Raw genomic sequence first — 20,834 nt, 5'->3', positions numbered from 1 at the left:
CTCATAGTGACCTTATGCACAGCAGAATAAAACACTGCCCGATCCTGGGCCAACTTCACTATTGTTGCCACGCTTGAGTCTATCGATGCTGCCACTTTGCCAATCCATCTCACTGGGGGTCTTCCTCTTTAGCTCTGGCCCTCCACCTTACCAAACATGATATCCTTGTCCAGCGACCTCCTCCTGATAATATGTCCAAAGTATAAGAAGCAAAGTTTGGTGATCCTGGCCTCTAAGGAACATTCTAGCTGCACTTCTTCCAACACAGATCTGTTGATTCTTTTGGCAGCCCATGGCATTTTCAATATTATCCTCCAACACCATAACTCAAAAGCATCAATTTTTCTACAGTCTTCCTTATACACTGTCCAGCTTTCGCATGCTTATGAGGTGATTGAAAATACCATGGCTTGGGTCAGGCACACCTTAGTCTTTAAGCTCACATCTTTGCTCTTCAACACTTTAAAAAGGTCTTGTGAAGCAGATTTGCCTAATGCAATAAGTCATTTGATTTCTTGACTGCTGCTTCCACGAGTGTTGATAGTTGATTCAAGAAGAATGAAGTCCTTGACAACTTCAATCTTTTCTCCATTGACAGAATGTTGTTTATTGGTCCAGTGGTAAAGATTTTTGTTTTCTTTATAATGAGATGCAATCCATACCGAAAGCTGTGCTCTTTGATCTTCATCAGTAAATATTTTAAGTGTTTTTCAGGTAGTATAGGAGCTGTTACTGGCTTTTGTCAAGTGGGTGGAACTACAGAGAATACATTTGTTGCTGGTCCATATGGGCATGGTTACTGTCTCCTGTTGGGTGGGAAAGAGAAGTCCCTCTCCTCCCCACACACAAGCGAGTGAAACAAATAAGCAACCAACAATTAAAAGAGAAAATAATCAAGGAGAAAAAATAAATGAAAACAGACAGCAATGAGAAAAATAGAATAGCTAAAAAGAGAAAAGAAGGACAGGGAAATGGAGCTATAGAAGAGAAAAATTAGAGTGAAAACAAACAAACAAAAATGAAAGATGAAAAAAGAGTAGTAAAGAAATATGAAAAGGGGAAAAAGGAAATGAGAAACAAGAATGAAAAAAGTGGAGAGGGTTTTGTTGTTAAGTGCCACTGAGCTGGTTTCAACTGATAGTAAGCTTGTAAAGCAGGAGTGGGGACTGTCCAGCCTATAAAATCATTTGGTCTGGTCTTGCCAAGGCAACTGCAGTTCCAGCCATCACATTAGGGGCGAGTTAGTTAAATGTTTGATCAAATACAGCAGGCAATATAAATTTTGGCAGAAAAAAGGTTTTCCACTTCTGCTATATAGTGTTTGAGGAGCAGCTAGTTGATTTGAACCACCGTGCCATACCAGGATAAAATTCAAACAAAAACGAAAACAATGAAATAAAGGGAAAAAAATAAAACAAAAACTACAGGGCATTTGTTGGACCTGGAGAGAACACAGGGACTCCTGCCTGCCAAGGAGCTCATAAAATAGGTATGGGAGGGATGTGACAGTGGAGTTTCTGGTTCTAGATGGAGTCCCTATAGGCCTAGGTGTTGTCTATGATCAGGGCACTTAATAGGAAAGTAGTTCATAGAAGCCTTTGATGAAGTTGGTTTCAGTGTCTGTTAGGACCATAGGGCAACTAGGAGGAGGGTGCTGGTTATGAGGGTTTCTGCTAGACTAATGCTAGTTTGGTGGTACTGTGGGTTGGCACCAAGTGGCACAGGTGTGGTGCTATAGGAAAAGTACTGGGCTGCTAACTGCAACGTTGGTGGTTCAAATCCACCAGCTGCTTCTTGGAAACCCTATAAAGTGTCGCAATGGGTTGGAACCAACTCAACGGCACTTAACAGCAACTACAGTGTGACATAAAATTGACAGTCCTTTATAAAAAGCATACTTGATATTTTTACATTGTTCTTAATAAGATTATATTCAGAATATTCAAATGTGTCACAATTGTGACTTGTAAGACTGACTGGAAGTGTGGAACATAATTTTCAAACTATTATTTCTGCTTCTGTAAAAATTTACAGCCTTTGAAACTCTATAGAGGTTCTCTATGAGTTGGAACCAACTCCACAGCACATGACAAAGTCCTGGTTAGGACTTGAGCAAATTTTGGCATGGAGCCCAGAGAGTTCTGCGGAATATCTTTGATTACATTATTCTAGGAGCGGGTTCATAGCTTTAGAGTTTCAAATTGCTCATGCTTCTAATAAGATTACCACTGGACTTGAATAACTGTCTATATATGAGGTCTTCAGTTTTGAAGTTTGTTCTGGGGCTTGCTCAAATGTGAACAATGAATCAAAACTCCTCTTGATCTAAGGAGTTCTAGACTTCTGGATCTTGGGAGATTTTGTGAGGACATTTCTTTATTTCAGGGGAATTAAATGGATAAAGGGATATTTTTTCATAGATGTTCTATAATACCAATTATGAAAAGTCCAAATTGTAGGTTAGAATATCATCTACTCTGAGTTCCTAGACTCTAAAAAGCAAGTATTTACTACCCACCGCTAATCACAAGATTGCAGTTCAAACCTATCAGTCACTCCTTGGAAACCCTCTACAGGGTTGCAGTGAGTCTGAACTGACTGAATAGCACTAAACAAGAAGTTTCATCTCTAGGGTTTAGGTCTTTCTGCATTTCATTCATCAGGATTTATGGATGAAAGCCAAACTAGGCATTACCTGATGTTTGTGAAGCACTCTCGTTTGTGTGTGTGTGTGTAGCCACTTGTTCTAATTGATATCTATACACAGAGGGTTCTGGTGATGTCATACTAACTGCTTGAGTTAATTCACACTGCTTAACTGCTCTTAAGAGTCTGGCTGCTAATCTCAAGGTCAGCAGTTCAAAACTAACAGCTATTCTACGGCAGAAAGATGAAGCGTTCTGCTCCTTTAAAGGTTTACAGCCTCGGAAACCCTATGCAGGGTCACTATGAGTTGGAACCAACTCCACGGCATATCACCACCATCACCTTGTTTGGAATCCTGGTGTGGTGCTGTAGGATAAGCATTGGACTTCAAGATCGGTTTGAAGCGTAAGGTTGGTGGTTCAAACTCAACAGTTACTGCTTGGAAACACTATACAGAGTTGCTATGAGTCAGAATCGACTTGACAGCACTTAAAAACAAGCACCACTTGTTTACACAAATCCTGAGATAAAGCACTAGATTTATAAAGCCCTTCCATGATAAAGCCAATCCTTTGTTCAAGATACCTAAGCATTCTCCTCGAAAGAAGTTAAACAAGAAAATTAAACTTAATTCAAGAAACTCAGACCCCAAATAGTTTGAGACAAATTGGGAAACAGTAGGTAAGTGTTACTCATTATTACATATCATTTACGTAAAGGTGACTAGAGGACTATATAGCACCTTTAGAAATGTTTAGAAATAACTGCTTTCTGATTTTGCTGATCACACCATTGGTGTAATCTACACTTTTGAATTTGGAAGTTCTAAACTTAAAATCTAAAGATACCAAATTTAAAATCTGAAATTAACCAGAATGCATTGATATTAGAATTACTATTCAGTTTGAATTACAAGATCAGTGGTTCAAATTCACCAGGCATTCCTTGGAAACCCTATACAGGGTTGCTGTAAGTCAGAACCGACTCAATGGCACTTAGCAAGAACAATCATATCCAGAATGGTCAGATGTATAGTTGTCTTCAACACAATTGCTGTTTCTGATTACTGCATCCTAAAGATCTTAATAGAAGATTCACAAGATTTGTTGGTTCTTATTCACTGAATTTCAAAGGTTTCAGTATGATTTTCATAAACTTTAGTGAAGCTTGTCACTAGCGCTTTTGCCATTTCAACACATTCCTGCAAATGCTCCCAAAATAATCAGGCAAAAAAACTTTAGGGTGATTCTGAACGTGCTTTTTTTTTTTTAATTGTATAATTCATTTATACAGAGAAATCATTTGGAGTGATCTATTTACAATCTTTTCCAATTTTAACTTCCACTGGCCAAATATATTTCACATAATAATCAACATTTACTTGAACTGATTACCATTACAAACCTGCCAGGACACAGAGCTTTTTGGTCCACCCCTTTCAAAGACTCTGATCTCACTGCTCTTTTAATAGATAGTAGTTATCAGCCATGTAACATTTTGCAGTGAAAGACTTACCAACCATACTTTTTGCTTATGATAAGTCCACCCAAACTGGTCTAACGTAAAAATTTCAGAACATTTCAGAACATATCATTGTTTCTTTTCAAACTCATTATTTGCAGGTATTATAAACCAAGGCAAATAAAGTTCACTTCCTCTTACGCCTTCTACAACTTACTACATACCCTCAAGTTTAGCTTACTATCTTTCGCATTCTGGTATAACCAGACATTCTACTTTAACATAAAACTACTATTTTCCCTCTTAAAAACGAAACAAACCACCCCCCCCACCGAAAAACTTATTACCAGTCATCTTGCCTTCCCTTCTTGCTTTTCAGACATGCTAAAACTTCCAACTCAGTTCTTAAAAGTGGTTTTCTTTCAGTAGTCTAGAATATACCATGTCATTTCATGTATGTTCACCACCCCAAAATGCTATACTTTAATATTTGTAATTTTTGTATTGGCTCAAAAACAGTATGGCTTGATTTCACTTGTAAAGTTAATATGATTTAAAATATATATATATATATATATATACACACACACACACACACACACACATACACACACACACATTTTAAATCATGGAATAAAAATACTTTAAAGACATGCCAATTTTAAAAGGCATCCAAATAAAAAAATAAAAGCAAATACTAAAAGCTACTTTACAATAAAAAAAATTAAATAATATGCAGGTTAAATGAATGGAAAATGAGGAATGTGTAGTGAAAAAAACACAAACTAATATAAAGCATTCCAGTTGATAACAACAGAAAACCTATGAAGTTGTACATTTTGTTTTCCAAGGAAGTTATGTTTCAATATAAACTTTGAAATACTGCAAAGTATGTAATTCCATGGAGATTTTATGTGCCAATGTTATATTTTCAAATTTTGCATGCACAGTTTCTCACAGAAACACTGGTAAAATTCCATTATTTATAAAATTGGAATTTTGGCCAAATAATGTAAATATCACAATTGGTTGGTATTGAAAAGTCATGATGAATCCAGAATTTGGAGGAAACCCATCTCATACAGATTTCATTTGATTAAAGGTACCGGACCAGACTTGCATATTCCAAATAATAAAAATAATTATATCCTTTAAAAAAAAAAAAAAAAAGACTGTAATTTGTATACCTTTAGCTGCCATTAAAAAAGAAAAAAACAAAAACAAAAACACCAAAACATGGAAAATACTAAACCTTGTACAAAGTAACCCTACAATGCTCCCATGCTCACAGTACAAGTACAAAGTAACCCTACAATGCTCCCATGCTCACAGTACAAGAAAAAAGAAAACAAACCAACAAAAACTGTACACATTTATAAATAAACAGTCTCGCCATCAGTTAATGCAGAGTCTTCTTTATACCAAAGTCTCTTTTCGTTTGCCACTTGACTGGGCTTTGTCCCTTGCTTTTCGGAACCCAGACTGTGTTTGATGTGCTTTTACACTCTTGGTGTCTTCTGCTGTTTGCACAGTGGAACCACATTCTGACACATTTTTATCCACTTCTTCTACTTGAATAACACTAGAAACTGTTGCTAACCTTCTCGGGGCTTTGATATTTGATGCAGAGAGGTTGTTCTCTTCACACTCTTCATTGAGCTCGGGCAAATCCTTTAGCTCTGTTGGGCTAGTGGCCTGCTGGAAAGGGGCAATGGCGCTTCGAATACAATTGAACCACTGCTGTTTATGGAACACATCATTGGCTTGTAGGGTGTGAGACTGGCCTGGAGAGGGATCTTGGAAGCGAACTCTAAAGATATTTTTAGCTGGAAAAATAAAAATTGAAAAAAATTTTTTATTCTAGATTAAAGGCTATTCAATCTTCATGTGGGTGTCAGTATTTAGATGCATCAAATTAAATTAAAGCTAACATGACTTATTATATGCAGCTGTGAGTGTCAGACGCCTGAAGCACCTGACATCTCAATGAGTACAATAAATACAGGACAATGAAATCCATCCCATGGTTAATAATCTGTGTAGGGATGAAATGTTTTGTTTCACATGTCAAATATTATTTTTCTCCATTTTAAAAATAGGTACAGAATTATTTAAAGTTAAAATTAAATTAATTTTGGCTCTTAGCTTATGTTTAGTTAAAATTATTTAAAGCTTTCATCTTTACCTTTATCTGAGTTGCTAAAGGCCCCTCGAAATGATCCTCCCATTCTCACATCTCCATCCTGTAAGTCTTCCAGAACCAGCTCCTGGACTGGGATTGGCTGCCGGTAAACCTGGTAAGAGTGGCGCTCATTTCGTGTAACAGGTCGAGTCAAAACCAAGATGTCTTGAAACAGGAAAATGTAAAGTTTCTAGAAAAATGAGACACATTTTTCTAATATGGAACTTTGTGATTTTATTCTAGTGATTTCACATAGTGGTTACAAGTTGGGCTGCTAATATCACAGTCAGCAGTTCGAAACCACTAGCGGTTCCACGGAAGAAAGATGAGGCTTTCGGCTCCTGTAAAGATTTATAGCCTCGGACCTGACTCATGGTATATAACCACCACCACCATACTGTTAAGGAGCTCTGGTTGCTCTGGTTAGCGTAGTGGTTACGAATCGAGCTGTGAACCGCAAGGTCAGCAGTTCGAAACTACCAGCTACTCTGCGGGAGAAAGATGAGGCCTTCTGCTCCCGTAAAGATTTATAGCCTTGGAAACCCTATTCAGGGTCACTATGGGTCGGAACTGACTCGACAGTACTTAACAACAACAACCATACTGTTAAAATAACTTGAGATTATGATAAATTTCATAAAATATATTTACTGAAATCTTGCTTATAAATAACCTCAATAAAGAAGGTGATTTATAAAGAAGGTGATTTCAAGGTACAAACTGGTGTGTAACATTAGATTAAACAACAACTAAGTAAACACTCCTCTATTGTATACCCGAGTTTTCTAACAAAGCAGGGATTAAAAAATGCTAATGGCTCTATTTTGTACCACACACATTTAAGCCTTTATAATTTGTGAACAATTCAGCATCACGATGGAAATCAGAGATACAGGATTTCGACTTCTCCCAAATACACTCAAGCCATAGAAATAAAAAATTTGAAAAGCTCATAATGAATTAAAATACGATTCTAAGACTATACTTTAGTTCTATAGCAGGTACTTTTATAATTAAGGTATTTTTAAAATCAGTTTTTCACTCAATTTGCTTTAGAAATGTGTTCAGCAATGCTAAAAATCACTTGTCAGAAAAATTACTTCTTCAAAAAAAATTGAAGAATATTTTTCTAATTAGCTATTATAGAACTAATACTTTAGAAAAGGGAACCCTAACTAGACAAGTTATTTATGCTTCATAGCTATTCTGTAACTATACAATTAAAAGTTAGCTTTATCAAAGGTGATAACATAAAAAAAAAACCCCCCCCAAAACACACCCCGATTTAATTATTCTTGATTAAATGCAGAATTTATGTGGAAGAAATGAAACAGGTGTGGGGAAAGGAAGTACTATCTTACTTCACATTAGGATTCAATATACTTACATGTCCATTTTTATTCTTCAGTTCCCCATGGCAAAGCAATACTTTACTTGCTTCAATTCTAGGATCTTTCTGCTTCTCATCCAGATACTCCAGTTTGTCAATGTAATACTGGCATTCTGATTCACCTTTCTTCAAGTTGATATCAGAGAGAACTCCTTGTATGATCAATACCTAAATATTGCCCCAACAAAAATTGATGGCACAACTTCAGTATGCTAATTTATACTGCTTCCCTCCAGAGACCAAAACGTAAACATTAAAATAAGATTTTTAAATCTTGAAGGAATTCTAGAAATCAGTGAATTTAATCTCTTCACTATACAGATGAAGACCCCCATAAAATTAGATGATTTGCTCCAGGTCACTCAGCTAGTTAGTAAAGAGACCAGATTACAACCTAATCACTAGAATAAGATAAAAATATAAATGTGTTAAACATAACATAAATACAAGCTCTTTACTGCTTAGTGCACAGTGCACGAATGTAATGGGTACTTAAAACAAGCACCAAAAAAACCCTTCGTAATTCTAATTCAATGTATATAGGATTTGAGAATACTATTTTATACCTTGCTGTGATGATCTAAGGTTACGAATTCTGGTGTGAGGCTGTGGATAAGTATTGGCCTACAAACCACAAGGCTGGCAGTTCAAACCCACAAGCTGCTCCTTGGAAACCCTATACAGGGTCGCTTGCTATGAGCCAGATTCGACTCAATGGCATGTAACAACAATGATAATCTAGGGGAGAGTGGTGGCTTACCAGCCACTCTGTGGGTGAAATATCAGGCTTTCTGTTCCCACAAACATTTATATGCAGCCTTGGAAACCCTATACATGGTCCTAATGAGTTGGAACCAACTCAACGGCACTTTAAAAAAAACAATAGGATAATCTAATACATAAAGTTGAAAAAAAGTAAGTATTATTCCTTGGACTACTTACGGCTTCCTCTAGAAGCTGAACATCTGGGTGGTCTTTTGGAGTGTGTCTAAGAATTTCTTTTATCAGCAAAGGGTATTTGACTAGACGACTTCGAGGAATATCTAAGAAGCTCCAAAGATCTAGTTTTCGACTGAAAGGAGACTCAAGACATCGCTGGAGGAAGTCTTGGACTCTTGGATCTTGTTTCTTTTGATCAAGAAGAGCTTTGGCTGCGAGCTGGTTACTACAGTAGACTTTGTAGGCATTCAAGCCTGGCAACTGAATAATAAAAGGAAACAAAGGATAAACTTCTGTTATGATTTGGCCCATTAATAAGCCTATGAATGTGAAACATAACTCAAACTAACCTCGAGAGTTGTAAAACAAGCTCTGAAAATTTTCATGCATGTAATAATGGGAGAAGTAGAATATACTGGGGTCAGTAGAAGAATACCCTTTCCTATTTATTTATTTTTATTTGACTAAATCTACCTAAAGACTTGTGGTTTCTATTTCCCCCACCTCAGGTCAGCTATATGCTAATCTTCTGAATTCCCAAAACACAGAAGTGGCCTTTATCCTTTATCACATATTCACTGCTACCCTCAGACTCTTTACCCCATCTCCTCTCTCACTAAATTATAAATATAAGGACAGAGGCTGTCTTTTCACCAATGAATCCCTAGCTCTGCGAACTATGCCTAGCATCTGGCACTCAAATGTCAACTGAAAGAATGAATCATAATTAATGGGAATTCTGACCAGGGAAAACATATTTGTAAAACAAATAAAACTGTACCACTCAAATTCTTGCTTTCTTTTGCTTTAAACAGAAACCAATACTCTTATACCTATGTAAATGTTTCGTTTTAATGACTTGTGTGTTTGTAGAATCCAGTTAATGGATCACAAAATGCAAGTATGATATATCTGCAAAACCTATCTGGAGTAAACACCTTGCTACATACCCAGTTCACAAGAATATGACCAATCTGTTCCACTGTTCCATCAGGCTTGGTTGCTTCTCCTATTCTTGCCAATAAATCTAAAGTGTAAAAAAGTAAAAATACCAAATAATGGGTTTATTTAAAAAATAATTCAGTATTAAATTAGAAACTTAGATTTAAAATTATGTTAACTACTATTGGGCCACTAATGAAAATTAAATAGCATTTCTAACCTTCATGCAGAGGTATATAAGCGTCCAAATCACCAAATATATGTGTGAGTTCCTCTTCTGACATAATCGACAACTTTAACATGGGATCATGGTAGGCCTATCAGAGAAAAATGAGTCACACAAAAGGATCAAGCAAATAAAACATGATGACAGATCTATACTTTGATGCAAACATGACTAACTACATAAAAGCTTGCGTGGAATCTGTTTGACACCATAAAAGAAACAAAGTATATGTTAATTCCCAAGCAGACTCTTCCTACAACACTCAATCTAAAAACAGAATCCACCAGTAACTATTTTCTACTTTTCTACTTCTAAAAATAATAGCAGTATACTTATAAATTATGAAATACAATTTAAAATACCCCAGAATATATGAAAAGCCACCCCGAGGTGCCTCAGAAGACAGGCCTGGTGACCTGCTTCTGCCAAGTCACAGCCTGGAAAACGCTATGGAGCATGGCACATGGGGTTGCTATGAGTTGGAATGGACTCAATGGTAACTACTAGAGTCTACAACAAGCCAGAGTTATTCACTAACCTTTCTTGCAAGCTTGAGATCCTCAATTAAATCCTGTTCACCTCGAGACATTTCATAGATTGCCTAAAACAATTCAGCAAACATGTTATTTCTTCCTTTGTGAAATGAAAATTATATACAAATGATATTTACATTATTTAGCTGATGTTTTGAACAGTGCCTTTTTTAAGTGACTCAGTCTGAAAACTACAATTCAGTATGGAATCTCAAATAAGAGGTTGCCAGATGATTTGTAAGTTAACCCCATTAGAGCAATTTAATTAGATGACCACCAACCACAAAGTGATGCCCAACATATGTTAGCTCAGACACAACAGCCAGTTGTTTGCTGCCATTCTAGCCAAGCATGGATGCAGAGGGTAGAAACATTTTTGTTAAGTACGACCGAATAAACACAGCCATGCTACTGAATGTCAGCATACCTCCTGACGTTTGATTTCTTTGGTAGGTAAAGACTCCTTCATGTTGATGTCTAACATTTCTGACCAGAGAACACTGTTTCTTCTCTTGGTAGGTGTTGGGACAGTTGATCTGCTGTATGATTTCTGGGCAGAAGCCGGGGATCTGTTGTCACCACGAAGAGTAAATGACTTTAAAAAAAAGAAAAAGAAGTTTTGGATGATACAATAAGGTTTCATTTTTCAGATCAAAGAAAATAAACAAAGTTGTGACTATTTCTCAATGAATAAAAAATACATATATCCAAGTCCTAAACACTTAGCAATCGGGATAGGAAATGCTATCCAAGCCTAACCGCTGGTGCAAGTTATACAAATACTATAGTCCTAGTGTGGCACTGTAGGATAAGCACTGGACTGCTAACCACAAGGTCAGTGGTTCAAATCCCCAACTGCTCCTTGAAAACCCTATATATGCCGTTATGAGTTGGAACCGACTCAATGGCACTTAACAAGAACAATATACCTTACCAGCATATTCTATAAAGGAAACTATGTTTAAGAAAAACAGTACAAAATCTGTTTGTACAATTCAATGAAAAATATGAACTTTGCTTCTAAAAAAAGTCCCCTCCTCATATTATTCCCATAACCTTTTCTTTACCTGTATTGTTTGACCAAAGCGTCTGACTGCTCCATTTCTTACAGGAGAGATTAAATTTGCCAAGGATGTGACCCGAGCTAGAGGGCGGACTCTTTTAGTGCTTGGCTCCTGTTAAAATAAAAACAGGTTAGACTAAATGTGTGTTTAGGCTCAATGATTTCAAACAAGCTTGGACAAAGTTAAGCTATCTCACAAAACAATATTTGCACATTATAAAATAGAGAAAGAGGAACTCTAAAAAATGAATGTCCTTTGTTAAAAACACTTATTGGATAGCAATGATTTATTTAAAAAAAAAAAAAAAGGTGGTCTAAGAAAGACCAGTCAAATATTTGACTATCAACTAACTATGAGCATGTAACAAATACTATCATTAGACAGAAAAAAAGTTAAAAGTAAAACAAATTTGGCTCTAAAATCCTATAAAACATTTCAGTTTAATATAGAAAATAACTGAAAACAAAACCCACAAAACAATCTATTATAAAACAAATACAAACACATAAAAGTAAACAATAGCTTAAAGCATCCCATGACCCTATCATTCAGCGTCAACAGTTTTCAGTATAACATTTTGTTTCATCTCTGCCTCTACTGGAATATTTTAAAGCAAATCCCAGAAATCATGTCATTTCATTCTCTAATACTTCAGATAAAGAATAACTTCACAGAAGTCTGACATTTGATTGGGCCAATTCTATAGGCAAGGAGGTCTCTGTTATAGGAGGTATTTAAGCAAACACAGAACACAGTGATCAAGAGTACACTCAGATTCTGGAATTAGACTGCTTGGACTTCCTTGCTAGGTGGTGCCCTGGGCCTCAGTTTTCTCATCTGTAAAATAGGGGCTTAACAATCAAACTTCCCTTATAAAGTTCTTGTGAAGATTAAATAAGATAAGTTTAAAGGGCTCAGACAGTACTTGGCACATATAAGGGGGTTTCAAAAAGTTCAAGAAAAAACTGTTCCATATAAGCTTTAGTTATTAACTAACTATAACTTTAGTTATTAACTCCTTATAAGCTTTAGTTATTAACTAACATTCTTACTTAGGGATATTTTCACTTATTATGTCAACAATGGAATTTTTAAGTAAATTGGTATTTTCTTACACATTTAACAACTTATTTAAAGAGAAAAAAATACAGAGATTCAGAAGTAATTATTCTACATACATTGCTTTACAAGTAATAGTATAGCACACATCATTTATTCAAGGACCTCAACACTTATGAATGGCAGATCATAAAATAGGCTTGTCCTTTACAGTGTCTATTGAGCACTGCATGTGGTGCTTTGACAAGTGTGGCATAGTTGATGAAATAATTTTGATGAGAATTCAAAAAGGCTTATATATTGAAATTATATAAAAACTACCACTTAAAAATAATTAATCAAATGTTTACTATTAAATATTAAATGAAGGATGAGAATATTGAGTACAAATAATTTCCTTAGAATAATTTAAAAATAAAGTGGTAGAAAGAGTTAAAAGTCTTTGGAGAGAAAGAAAATTAATCCAAAGTGGCAATGCTTGAGTTTGTAAAGTTCCTAATAAATATGGACTCCTGGTATGGCGCTGTAGGATAAGCACTGGACTGAGAAACACAAAGTCAGCAGTTCAAACCCACCAGTTGCTCCTTGGAAACCCTATATGGGGTCACTATGAGTTAGAACCAACTTGAGGGCACCTAACAACAATAACAAATACATATATAAGTGGCTCTGGTAGCGTAGTGGTTACGAACTGGGCTGCTAACCTCAAGGTCGGCAGTTTGAAACTACCAGCGGTTCCATGGGAGAAATATGAGGCCTTCTGCTCCCGTAAAGATTTACAGCCTTGGAAACCCTGTGCAGGGTCACTATGAGTTGGAACCAACTCCACGGTACTTAACAACAATAACATATGAGGGGGATGTAAAAAATTAATGAAAAAACGCCATTAACTTTTAACTCCATTTTTTCCAAGAACTTTTTGAAACCTCCCTCATATATCAGAAAAGAATGAACTACCAAAGAGACTTTCTAAATAATCAATGTGAACTCAAAACTCTGAAGGCATTAGGAGGTAGAGTTTTAGACAGTTTAGTAGAACACTGAATATAAAACCATGAATGTGCAAATATTAAAATAAAGTGAGAAATAAGCCTCCCAGATATGTAGTGAACTGAGCCACATGGTGCCCAAGGACATGTGTGAATGCCTTTACAGTATCCATCTGTGCAGGACTGAAGTGACACATACATGTGCAAGAGCGCTAGCATCAGGCATTCCTTTCTATTTAGTAAAGATAGTACAAAGAGTCTTCTATTTGAATGGAGATTTAATTACCTCACTCAGTAAAATATGCCAACATTAACTAGAAATAAAGCAGTTGTCAGAAGGGTCTGTTCCTCCTTTCTGAAACAGAGGTTAACTCCTCTTCCTTGCTCAAAGCATAACATATTTGACTTCTCAGTAAATCACAAAATATTTCATTTCTATTTAAAAGTTTTTGCAGAGGTGCCTCTCCAGTGAATTTGAAAGAAAAAGTTTAGCTGGGAGAAAAGAATTTTTTATAATTACCTATTATTATTGATTTTGTTTATGCTTTCATTGCATTTAAAAGTATTTGGTATCTAAATATTTTCCATAGTCCTTTAAAAACCCATCCACATCTCATTTCTCCAGAAAGAATACCCTTAAGAGGGTATCTAATTGAAAATGTCTTTCTGGTAAGAAAGTGGGGTATTAAATTAGGAATTATGGGCGGATTAAGTGGGGAGATACCTTTTCATCCCCCACCACATACTTCCAGTGATCCAACAGCAACATTCTTAACTAAAAGGGCACATGTGAAAATTATTTGGCAGAAACAATACAAATGCTCAGCATTTATATTTCAAAAGTATAAATACTTTTAATGACTAAAATAACTTGAAAATTAAAAAAAAATTTTGAAAAGTATGATGGATTTGTAAAGTCACAATAGTGAGTATGGATTTAACATGGTATACTATTTCAGGATACAAATACTGTCTGAAAAAATAAATATTATACAGAACACTTTTGTGGAAAACTGATAATAGATTAGGCATTCATGGTTTGCCTATAGCTGAGGATAAAAATTTGTGCCTTTTGAAATAGAGGTTAGGATTTGTTTCATGTGAATTCTTAACCAAAAATAGTTTTTCTTTAGAGGTCAATGAACTATTTTAACTATCTTTTTTTAGCTGTTAAAAACCTAAACATTTGCATTGTCACAAAACACATTTTTATGATAATATTTTTAATTTAGAGAACTGGAACCACACATACACACAAAATGCAGGTACAATATACTATGAAGTGATAAGACACATTGAGTATATCCATCCTACCACCACCAAGATTACATAATGCTTTTATTTGTATTTTGGAGTACCGAAAACACTGTTATGGATATTTAGACCATAGTTTCTCCTTAAAAGACAATCTGAACATTTTTAAAAATAAAGAACAATACCAACATAATAATAAAAAAACTTTCCATTACATAATCTTTCAGCAGGGCTAAAGTTTACATGAAAGGGAAAAATGAACCCAACACCCTTAATGTATATTTGTTGTTGTTGTTGTTGTTATGTGTCGTGGAGTCGGTTCCGACTCATAGCGACCCTGCACAGGGTTTCCGAGGCTGTTGATCTTTACGGGAGCAGAAAGCCTCATCTTTCTCCCGCGGAACAGCTGGTAGTTTCGAACTGCTGACCTTACGGTTCGCAGCCCGATTCGTAACCACTACGCTACCAGAGCTCCTTAATGTATATTTAGGTTAACTTTTAATCAGACTCCCTAGTTTAACTAGGCAATCACGTGAAGAATGATAGAAATCTGCCTCCAGACTGGGCAATTAATAAATTATACAATCCATTGGTAATTCAACTATTTTGTGGACATCTACAAACAGAAAATTGTTCAGATCTATGTAAAACCTTTTATTGAAATGCACCTTTTACACCAACGCAACAACATGGAAAAACCTTCATATGACTTAAATTTTTTGTAAAACGTTTTCCTTCTAATAATGATGTCATCTAAGAGGGCATATTTTAGGATTCTCTATAGTCAATTTGGAGTCCTGGTGGATAAACATTGGACTGGTAGCCACAAGATTAGTTGTTCAAACCCAACAGCCACTCCTTGGAAACCCTATACAGGGTCGCTATGAGTTGGAACTGACTCCACGGTACTTAACTACAACAGCAATAGTCAATTAAGGAGTCTTGGTGTGGCGCTGTATGATAAGCACTGGACTCCTAACCACCAAGTTGATGGTTCAAATCCACCAGCTGCTCCTTGGAACTCCTACACAGGGTTGTTGTATAGGGTTTAGTCAGAACCGACTTTATGACACTTAACAATAGTCAATTAAATCAAGACATTTTAAAGACAGTATGTGTCTAGGTTTATTTGTCTGTATTACTGAATAATTTCTCCTACTTGGCAAGAATTTTAAAATAAGGATAGTAAAAAGCTATTTTTAACATGATACAAATGAGTTATGAAAGGATTTCTTCTCTTTCTACTTAGTAGGAAGAGAAATAGAAATGCTCAAATGAAGTCATTTCCTTAAGACTGTGCTATTAGTTCTGAAATCCTGACAATATTCTTGGTATTTTTAATCTTTTAAATAAAGGTGTGTCAGAAACTTGTCCCATAACTAATACTAAACAAAAAAGACTAGCTCTTGATGGTTCAAAAGAAGGGTATCATGTTTAGTACGCATTTACACTGATGACTATGTATTTATTTGACTTGCTTAACATACGACAACTCAAGAAAACTGAAATGCATACATGTCCCCAAACAAACAAAACCAAAACCAAAGCCAAACCACACCCCAAAAAAACTTACCTCCTAAATATGGCAACTATTTTAACTACCTTAAAAGTGTATGTTGTCTGTGCATGACAAACAGTCTGTGTATGACTAACATACAATCAACTTCATATCTTTAGAATGTAAGGAGCTCTGGTAGTGTAGTGGTTATGAATCGGGCTGCTAACCTCAGGTTCAGCAGTTTGAAACTACCAGCTATTCTGTGGGAGAAAGGTGAGGCTTTCTGCTCCCGTAAAGATTTACAGCCTCAGAAACCCTGTACAGGGTCACTGAGTTGGAACCAACTCCACGGCACTTAACAACAACAGCAGCAAGATATGTGGTATATAGTTGATTGGATACAGGAACATTATTTCTAACGTATGTGATAACAAGAGTATGTGCACCATATATATTGCAGTACACAGTATAAATTAGTAATTATCACATAATATTAAATTAACTGTAAAGATCACATTTGTTGTTCTTAAGTGCCGTCAAGTCAGTTCCGACTCATAGTGACCCTGTATAGTTTCAGAAGAGCGCCTGGTGGGTTTGAACATCTGACCTCCGTAGTTCCCAGTCCAGTGCTGATACTACAGCACCACACCAGGAATCCATAAAATTGTATAAAAAGCCTTTGATTTATTTTGGTAAAAGCTCATCAAAATTTAAAAAAACTATTATGACTTCAGACAAAGCAAGAAGGGCAGAAGTACTTTAGACAATGATCACTGGCTTAAGTATTTTAATCTATCTCTTTCTGAAGAAAAATGTAGAGCACAATGAACTTATTAGCTGTGGGAAGGAAACGAAAAAACCCACACCAGGTCAGATAGCACTTAAGTTCACTCGCATTAACTTACAAGGAAGGAATTCTTATTTTTATTTTTACTCCACAATGCAGTTCCTAAGACTATGTAAATTCAAATATAAATAAATAAAACTGTATTAAACATTAAAAACTTGACCAATTTAATCAAACTGAGTGACTTATATACTTAAACCTTTTCCCTTTTGTATAGAAGTTTTTGTACACTCAAGCTATACTATCCAGATATGCACAAGCCAATCTACTTAAATATATACCAGTTCCTGAACACATTTCAAACTTGGATAAAATCAAAGTCATACATAAGAACACTCGATAACTTAAATTGCTAGATCAAAAGTTTTAAATTATACTGTTAATAACTTGTTAAAAATCTCAAAAGTTTCCTAGAGTTAGAAACATTCCTTCTGCCTAATTTTCCTTTTTAAATCTTACCTCTTGTTCTCGAAAGGACTGATTATTACCATCCAGGACTCGAATAGTCCTTTTAATAGGTAGGAGACCTCCAAGCTCATCATGCGCCACCATGCTTTACCAAATATTCCTTAAAAGCTTTGAAATGATCCACATCCGCGTCAGCCCTACTGACTCGGGTCACTCGAGTCACACAGGCTTTTCTTCAGAGTGCTCAACCACCCTTGGCAGCCATTTGCCCATGTCTCGTCCTAGCGGTGGAGCTAGCAGCTTCTGTGAGCTGGAGTAAAAAGCAGAGACCTCAAGGCTCTGTGGGCGGGGCCCACACGGCTAACTAGGCTTTAGTGGGCGTGCACCCAGGAATCACGTGATTCGCGTTAACTGACAGCTGCGGCACACCTAGGCTTCTCAGTTTTCCTGGTGGAAGAGAAAGCTCTTTAGCAATAAGTTTGGAATCCCTATAGTAACAGGAGGAGGGAAAAGGAAGCTGGGTTAATGTATGGCAGAAATTTTTCTTTCTGATTTAGAAAGTATTCCCAAAGGAGAACTCGTGGCTTGTTTTAGTTAGCTAATCTAGTTTTAGTCACAGACAGGGACATTTCCCCTATAAAACCTTTATTATGCACAACTTGACTTCAAGTAAGTAGCTAAGTAGGGTTAGTAACTATATTGTTGTTGTTCAGTACTGTGGAGTCAATTCTAACTCATAGCGACCCTGTATAAAGTTTTCAAGGAGCAGCTGGTGGGTTTGAACCACCAATCTTGCGGTTAGCAGTTCAGTGCTTATCCTACAGCGCCACACCAGGACTCCAAGTAAATATATGGTGGTGGCTGTGGAGTCGGTTCCGGCTCATAGCGACCGCTGCCACTGAGTCAGAATTGACTCAAAGGCACTTAACAACAACATTCCTGGTGTGGCGTCATAGAGTGGTGTTGTTGGATCAGCAATGAACTGCTAACCACAGGTTGGCAGTTCAAACCCACCAGTCATTTCTTGGAAACCCTATGTGGGGTCATTATGAGTCAGAACGACTCCAAAGCACTTAATAATTCCTGGAATGGTGCTGGATATTTTAGGATAAGCACTGGACTGCAAAGCTGGTTTGAACCACAAGGCTGGTGATTCAAACTCACCAGTCACTCCTCAGAAACCCTACACAGGGTCACTATGAGTTGGAATTTAACAACAACAATTCTTTATTAGGAGTTCTGCTGAGATACCGTAGGATAAGCACTGGACTTTTAACTGAAAGGTTCAACCCACCAGCAACTCCTTGAAAACGCTATACATGGTTGTTAGGAGTCGGAACCAGCTCACCAACAATCAACAAAAAACAGCAACAATTCTTAATTAATCAATACTGATAAAGTTTTGATAAAGTCATAATAGGAATAAAAAGACTAAAATATATTGCTTTTACACATGAAGAAATGGGCTCACATATAGGAGATTCTTTCAAATTATATTAACCCATCCTTCTCAGTTTTCTTAGGAGGAAGCTGAAGGCTGTTGATTAAAAATAAAAAAAGGTGAGAGCTATATATTGGAGTTCCTACTTAGTGCTTTGTTGTTGTTGTTAAGTGCTATTGAGTCCATTCCGACCCATAGTGAGGATATCGGGTTTCCACCACACCAGGACTCTAGGAATTTTACATATACAATATGATTTTTACCATACATATAGGGGGTTTCAAAAAGTTAGTGGAAAAGTTCCATTACCTTTAATTCAACTTTTCCAAAAACTTCTAAAGTCCCTCATATCTCCATTTTACAGATAGAGGAAACAGGGGCCCAGATATTTGAAGAAACTTGTCCGAAGTTGCATGGTTTATCAATGGCTGAATAGAGATTCTACTCTGTTCTACTCAACTTCTATTACAAAAGAATTTCCTGATAAGTTAATAAATTTGTTGTTGTTAAGTGCCTTCGAGTCGGTTCCGACCCATAGCGACCCTGTACAAGGTTTCCGAGGCTGTATATCTTTACGGGAGCAGACAGCCTCATCTTTCTCCCGTGGAACAGCTGGTAGTTTCAAACTGCTGACCTTGTGGTTTGCAGCCCGATTCGTAATCACTACGCTACCAGAGTGTAAAACCTTTAATGTGTTCTGGCACATACTAAATGCTTATTAAGTGTTAGCTGTCATTCAGTGAGATAAAACCAGTCAGGTTTAAAATCCATGTCCCTTGAGTCCCATGCTGTTGTTGTTAAGTGCCATTGAGTAGGTTCCAACCCAAACAATCCTGTATAGGGTTTCCAAGAAGAGGCTGGTAGATTTGAACCAGCAACCTTACAGTTCCAACTGACTTTGTAGTCGAGTGTTTGTCCTTCAGCGCCACATGGGTAGTGCTTCAGTTATCATATTTTAAATACCAGCTGTTGTTGAGTCAATTCCAACTCACGGGCATCCATATGTTTCACAGTTGTTGCTAAGTGCTGTCCAGTTGGTTCCAACTCATAGCGATTCTGTATAGGGCTTCCAAGGAATAGCTGGAGAGTTTGAACTGCTGACCCTGTGGTTCAAACTGACCTTGTGGTCCAATGCTTTATCCCACAGAGCCACACCAGTTCATAATAGAACTGATAAAATGGGTTCAGCAAACAGTGTTAACAGACATAGTGTCTTTAGGAATTGGGCTGCTAACCTCAGGGTCAGTAGTTTGAAACAACCTGCTATTCCGCAGGAGAAAGATGAGGCTTTCTGCTCCCGTAAAGATTTACAGCCTCGGAAACCCTGTACACGGTTGCTATAAGTCGGAACCGACTCCACGGCACATAACAACAACAATAGTATAGTTAGCAAAAGTAGCCATATAGACTTAAGCAACTGATAAGAACATTTCAGAGTAAATAAAGTTCCAAAGAGTGTCAATGGCTGTGATCTTTTGGAAGGAGATCACCAGGCCTTTCTTCCAAGGTGCCTTTGGAAGGATTTAAAGTGCCAACCTTCTGGTTAGTACTCAAGCAGACAATTGGACCAACCAGGGACTTCTATGTTTTTAATTGTTGTTAAGTGCCCTCGAGTTGATTCCGACCCATTGCGACCCCGTATTGGGTTTCCAAGGAGCAGCTGGTGAGCTTGAACCGCCGACCTTGCAGTTCAAATGGCTTTGCAGTCTGGTGAATTAACCCACAGCACCACATATTTATTTATATGGAGTCCTGGTGTGGTGCTGTAGGATAAGCACTGCACTGCAAAGTCAGTTTGAGCTACAAGGTCAGTGATTCAAACCCACCAACTACTTCTTGGAAACCCTATATAAAAAGTCACTATGCGTTCTCAGAAGGAGCTCTGGTAGCGTAGTGGTTACGAATCGGGCTGCGAACCTTAAGGTCAGCGGTTCGAAACTACCAGCCGCTCCGCG

General features: G+C 36.9%; 1 protein-coding gene across 2 annotated transcripts in view; it reads right to left on the bottom strand.

Moving 5' to 3' along the window:
* Nucleotides 1–5,466: 5,466 nt before the first annotated feature.
* The window catches only part of NET1 (neuroepithelial cell transforming 1), a 20,620-nt gene continuing 5,252 nt past the window's right edge, over nt 5,467–20,834 (bottom strand). Inside the window, exons 1-10 of one of the 2 annotated variants that reach the window (XM_006862732.1) lie at nt 17,490–17,582; nt 11,387–11,494; nt 10,747–10,914; nt 10,325–10,387; nt 9,781–9,877; nt 9,569–9,645; nt 8,622–8,879; nt 7,677–7,847; nt 6,293–6,479; nt 5,524–5,933 (exon numbers count right to left, since the gene is read on the bottom strand). In XM_006862732.1, the coding sequence (XP_006862794.1) occupies nt 5,524–5,933; nt 6,293–6,479; nt 7,677–7,847; nt 8,622–8,879; nt 9,569–9,645; nt 9,781–9,877; nt 10,325–10,387; nt 10,747–10,914; nt 11,387–11,494; nt 17,490–17,582 (1,632 nt within the window). Of the gene's footprint in view, nt 5,934–6,292; nt 6,480–7,676; nt 7,848–8,621; nt 8,880–9,568; nt 9,646–9,780; nt 9,878–10,324; nt 10,388–10,746; nt 10,915–11,386; nt 11,495–17,489; nt 17,583–20,834 lie in introns of those variants that run through there. The other variant, XM_006862733.1, reaches the window with a different exon arrangement.

This window comes from Chrysochloris asiatica, unplaced genomic scaffold (genome assembly GCF_000296735.1).
Source record: "Chrysochloris asiatica unplaced genomic scaffold, ChrAsi1.0 scaffold00050, whole genome shotgun sequence".
Lineage (NCBI taxonomy): Eukaryota > Metazoa > Chordata > Mammalia > Afrosoricida > Chrysochloridae > Chrysochloris > Chrysochloris asiatica.
Note: the sequence above shows the minus strand (reverse complement) of the source record. Positions and strands in the feature narration are given on the sequence as shown.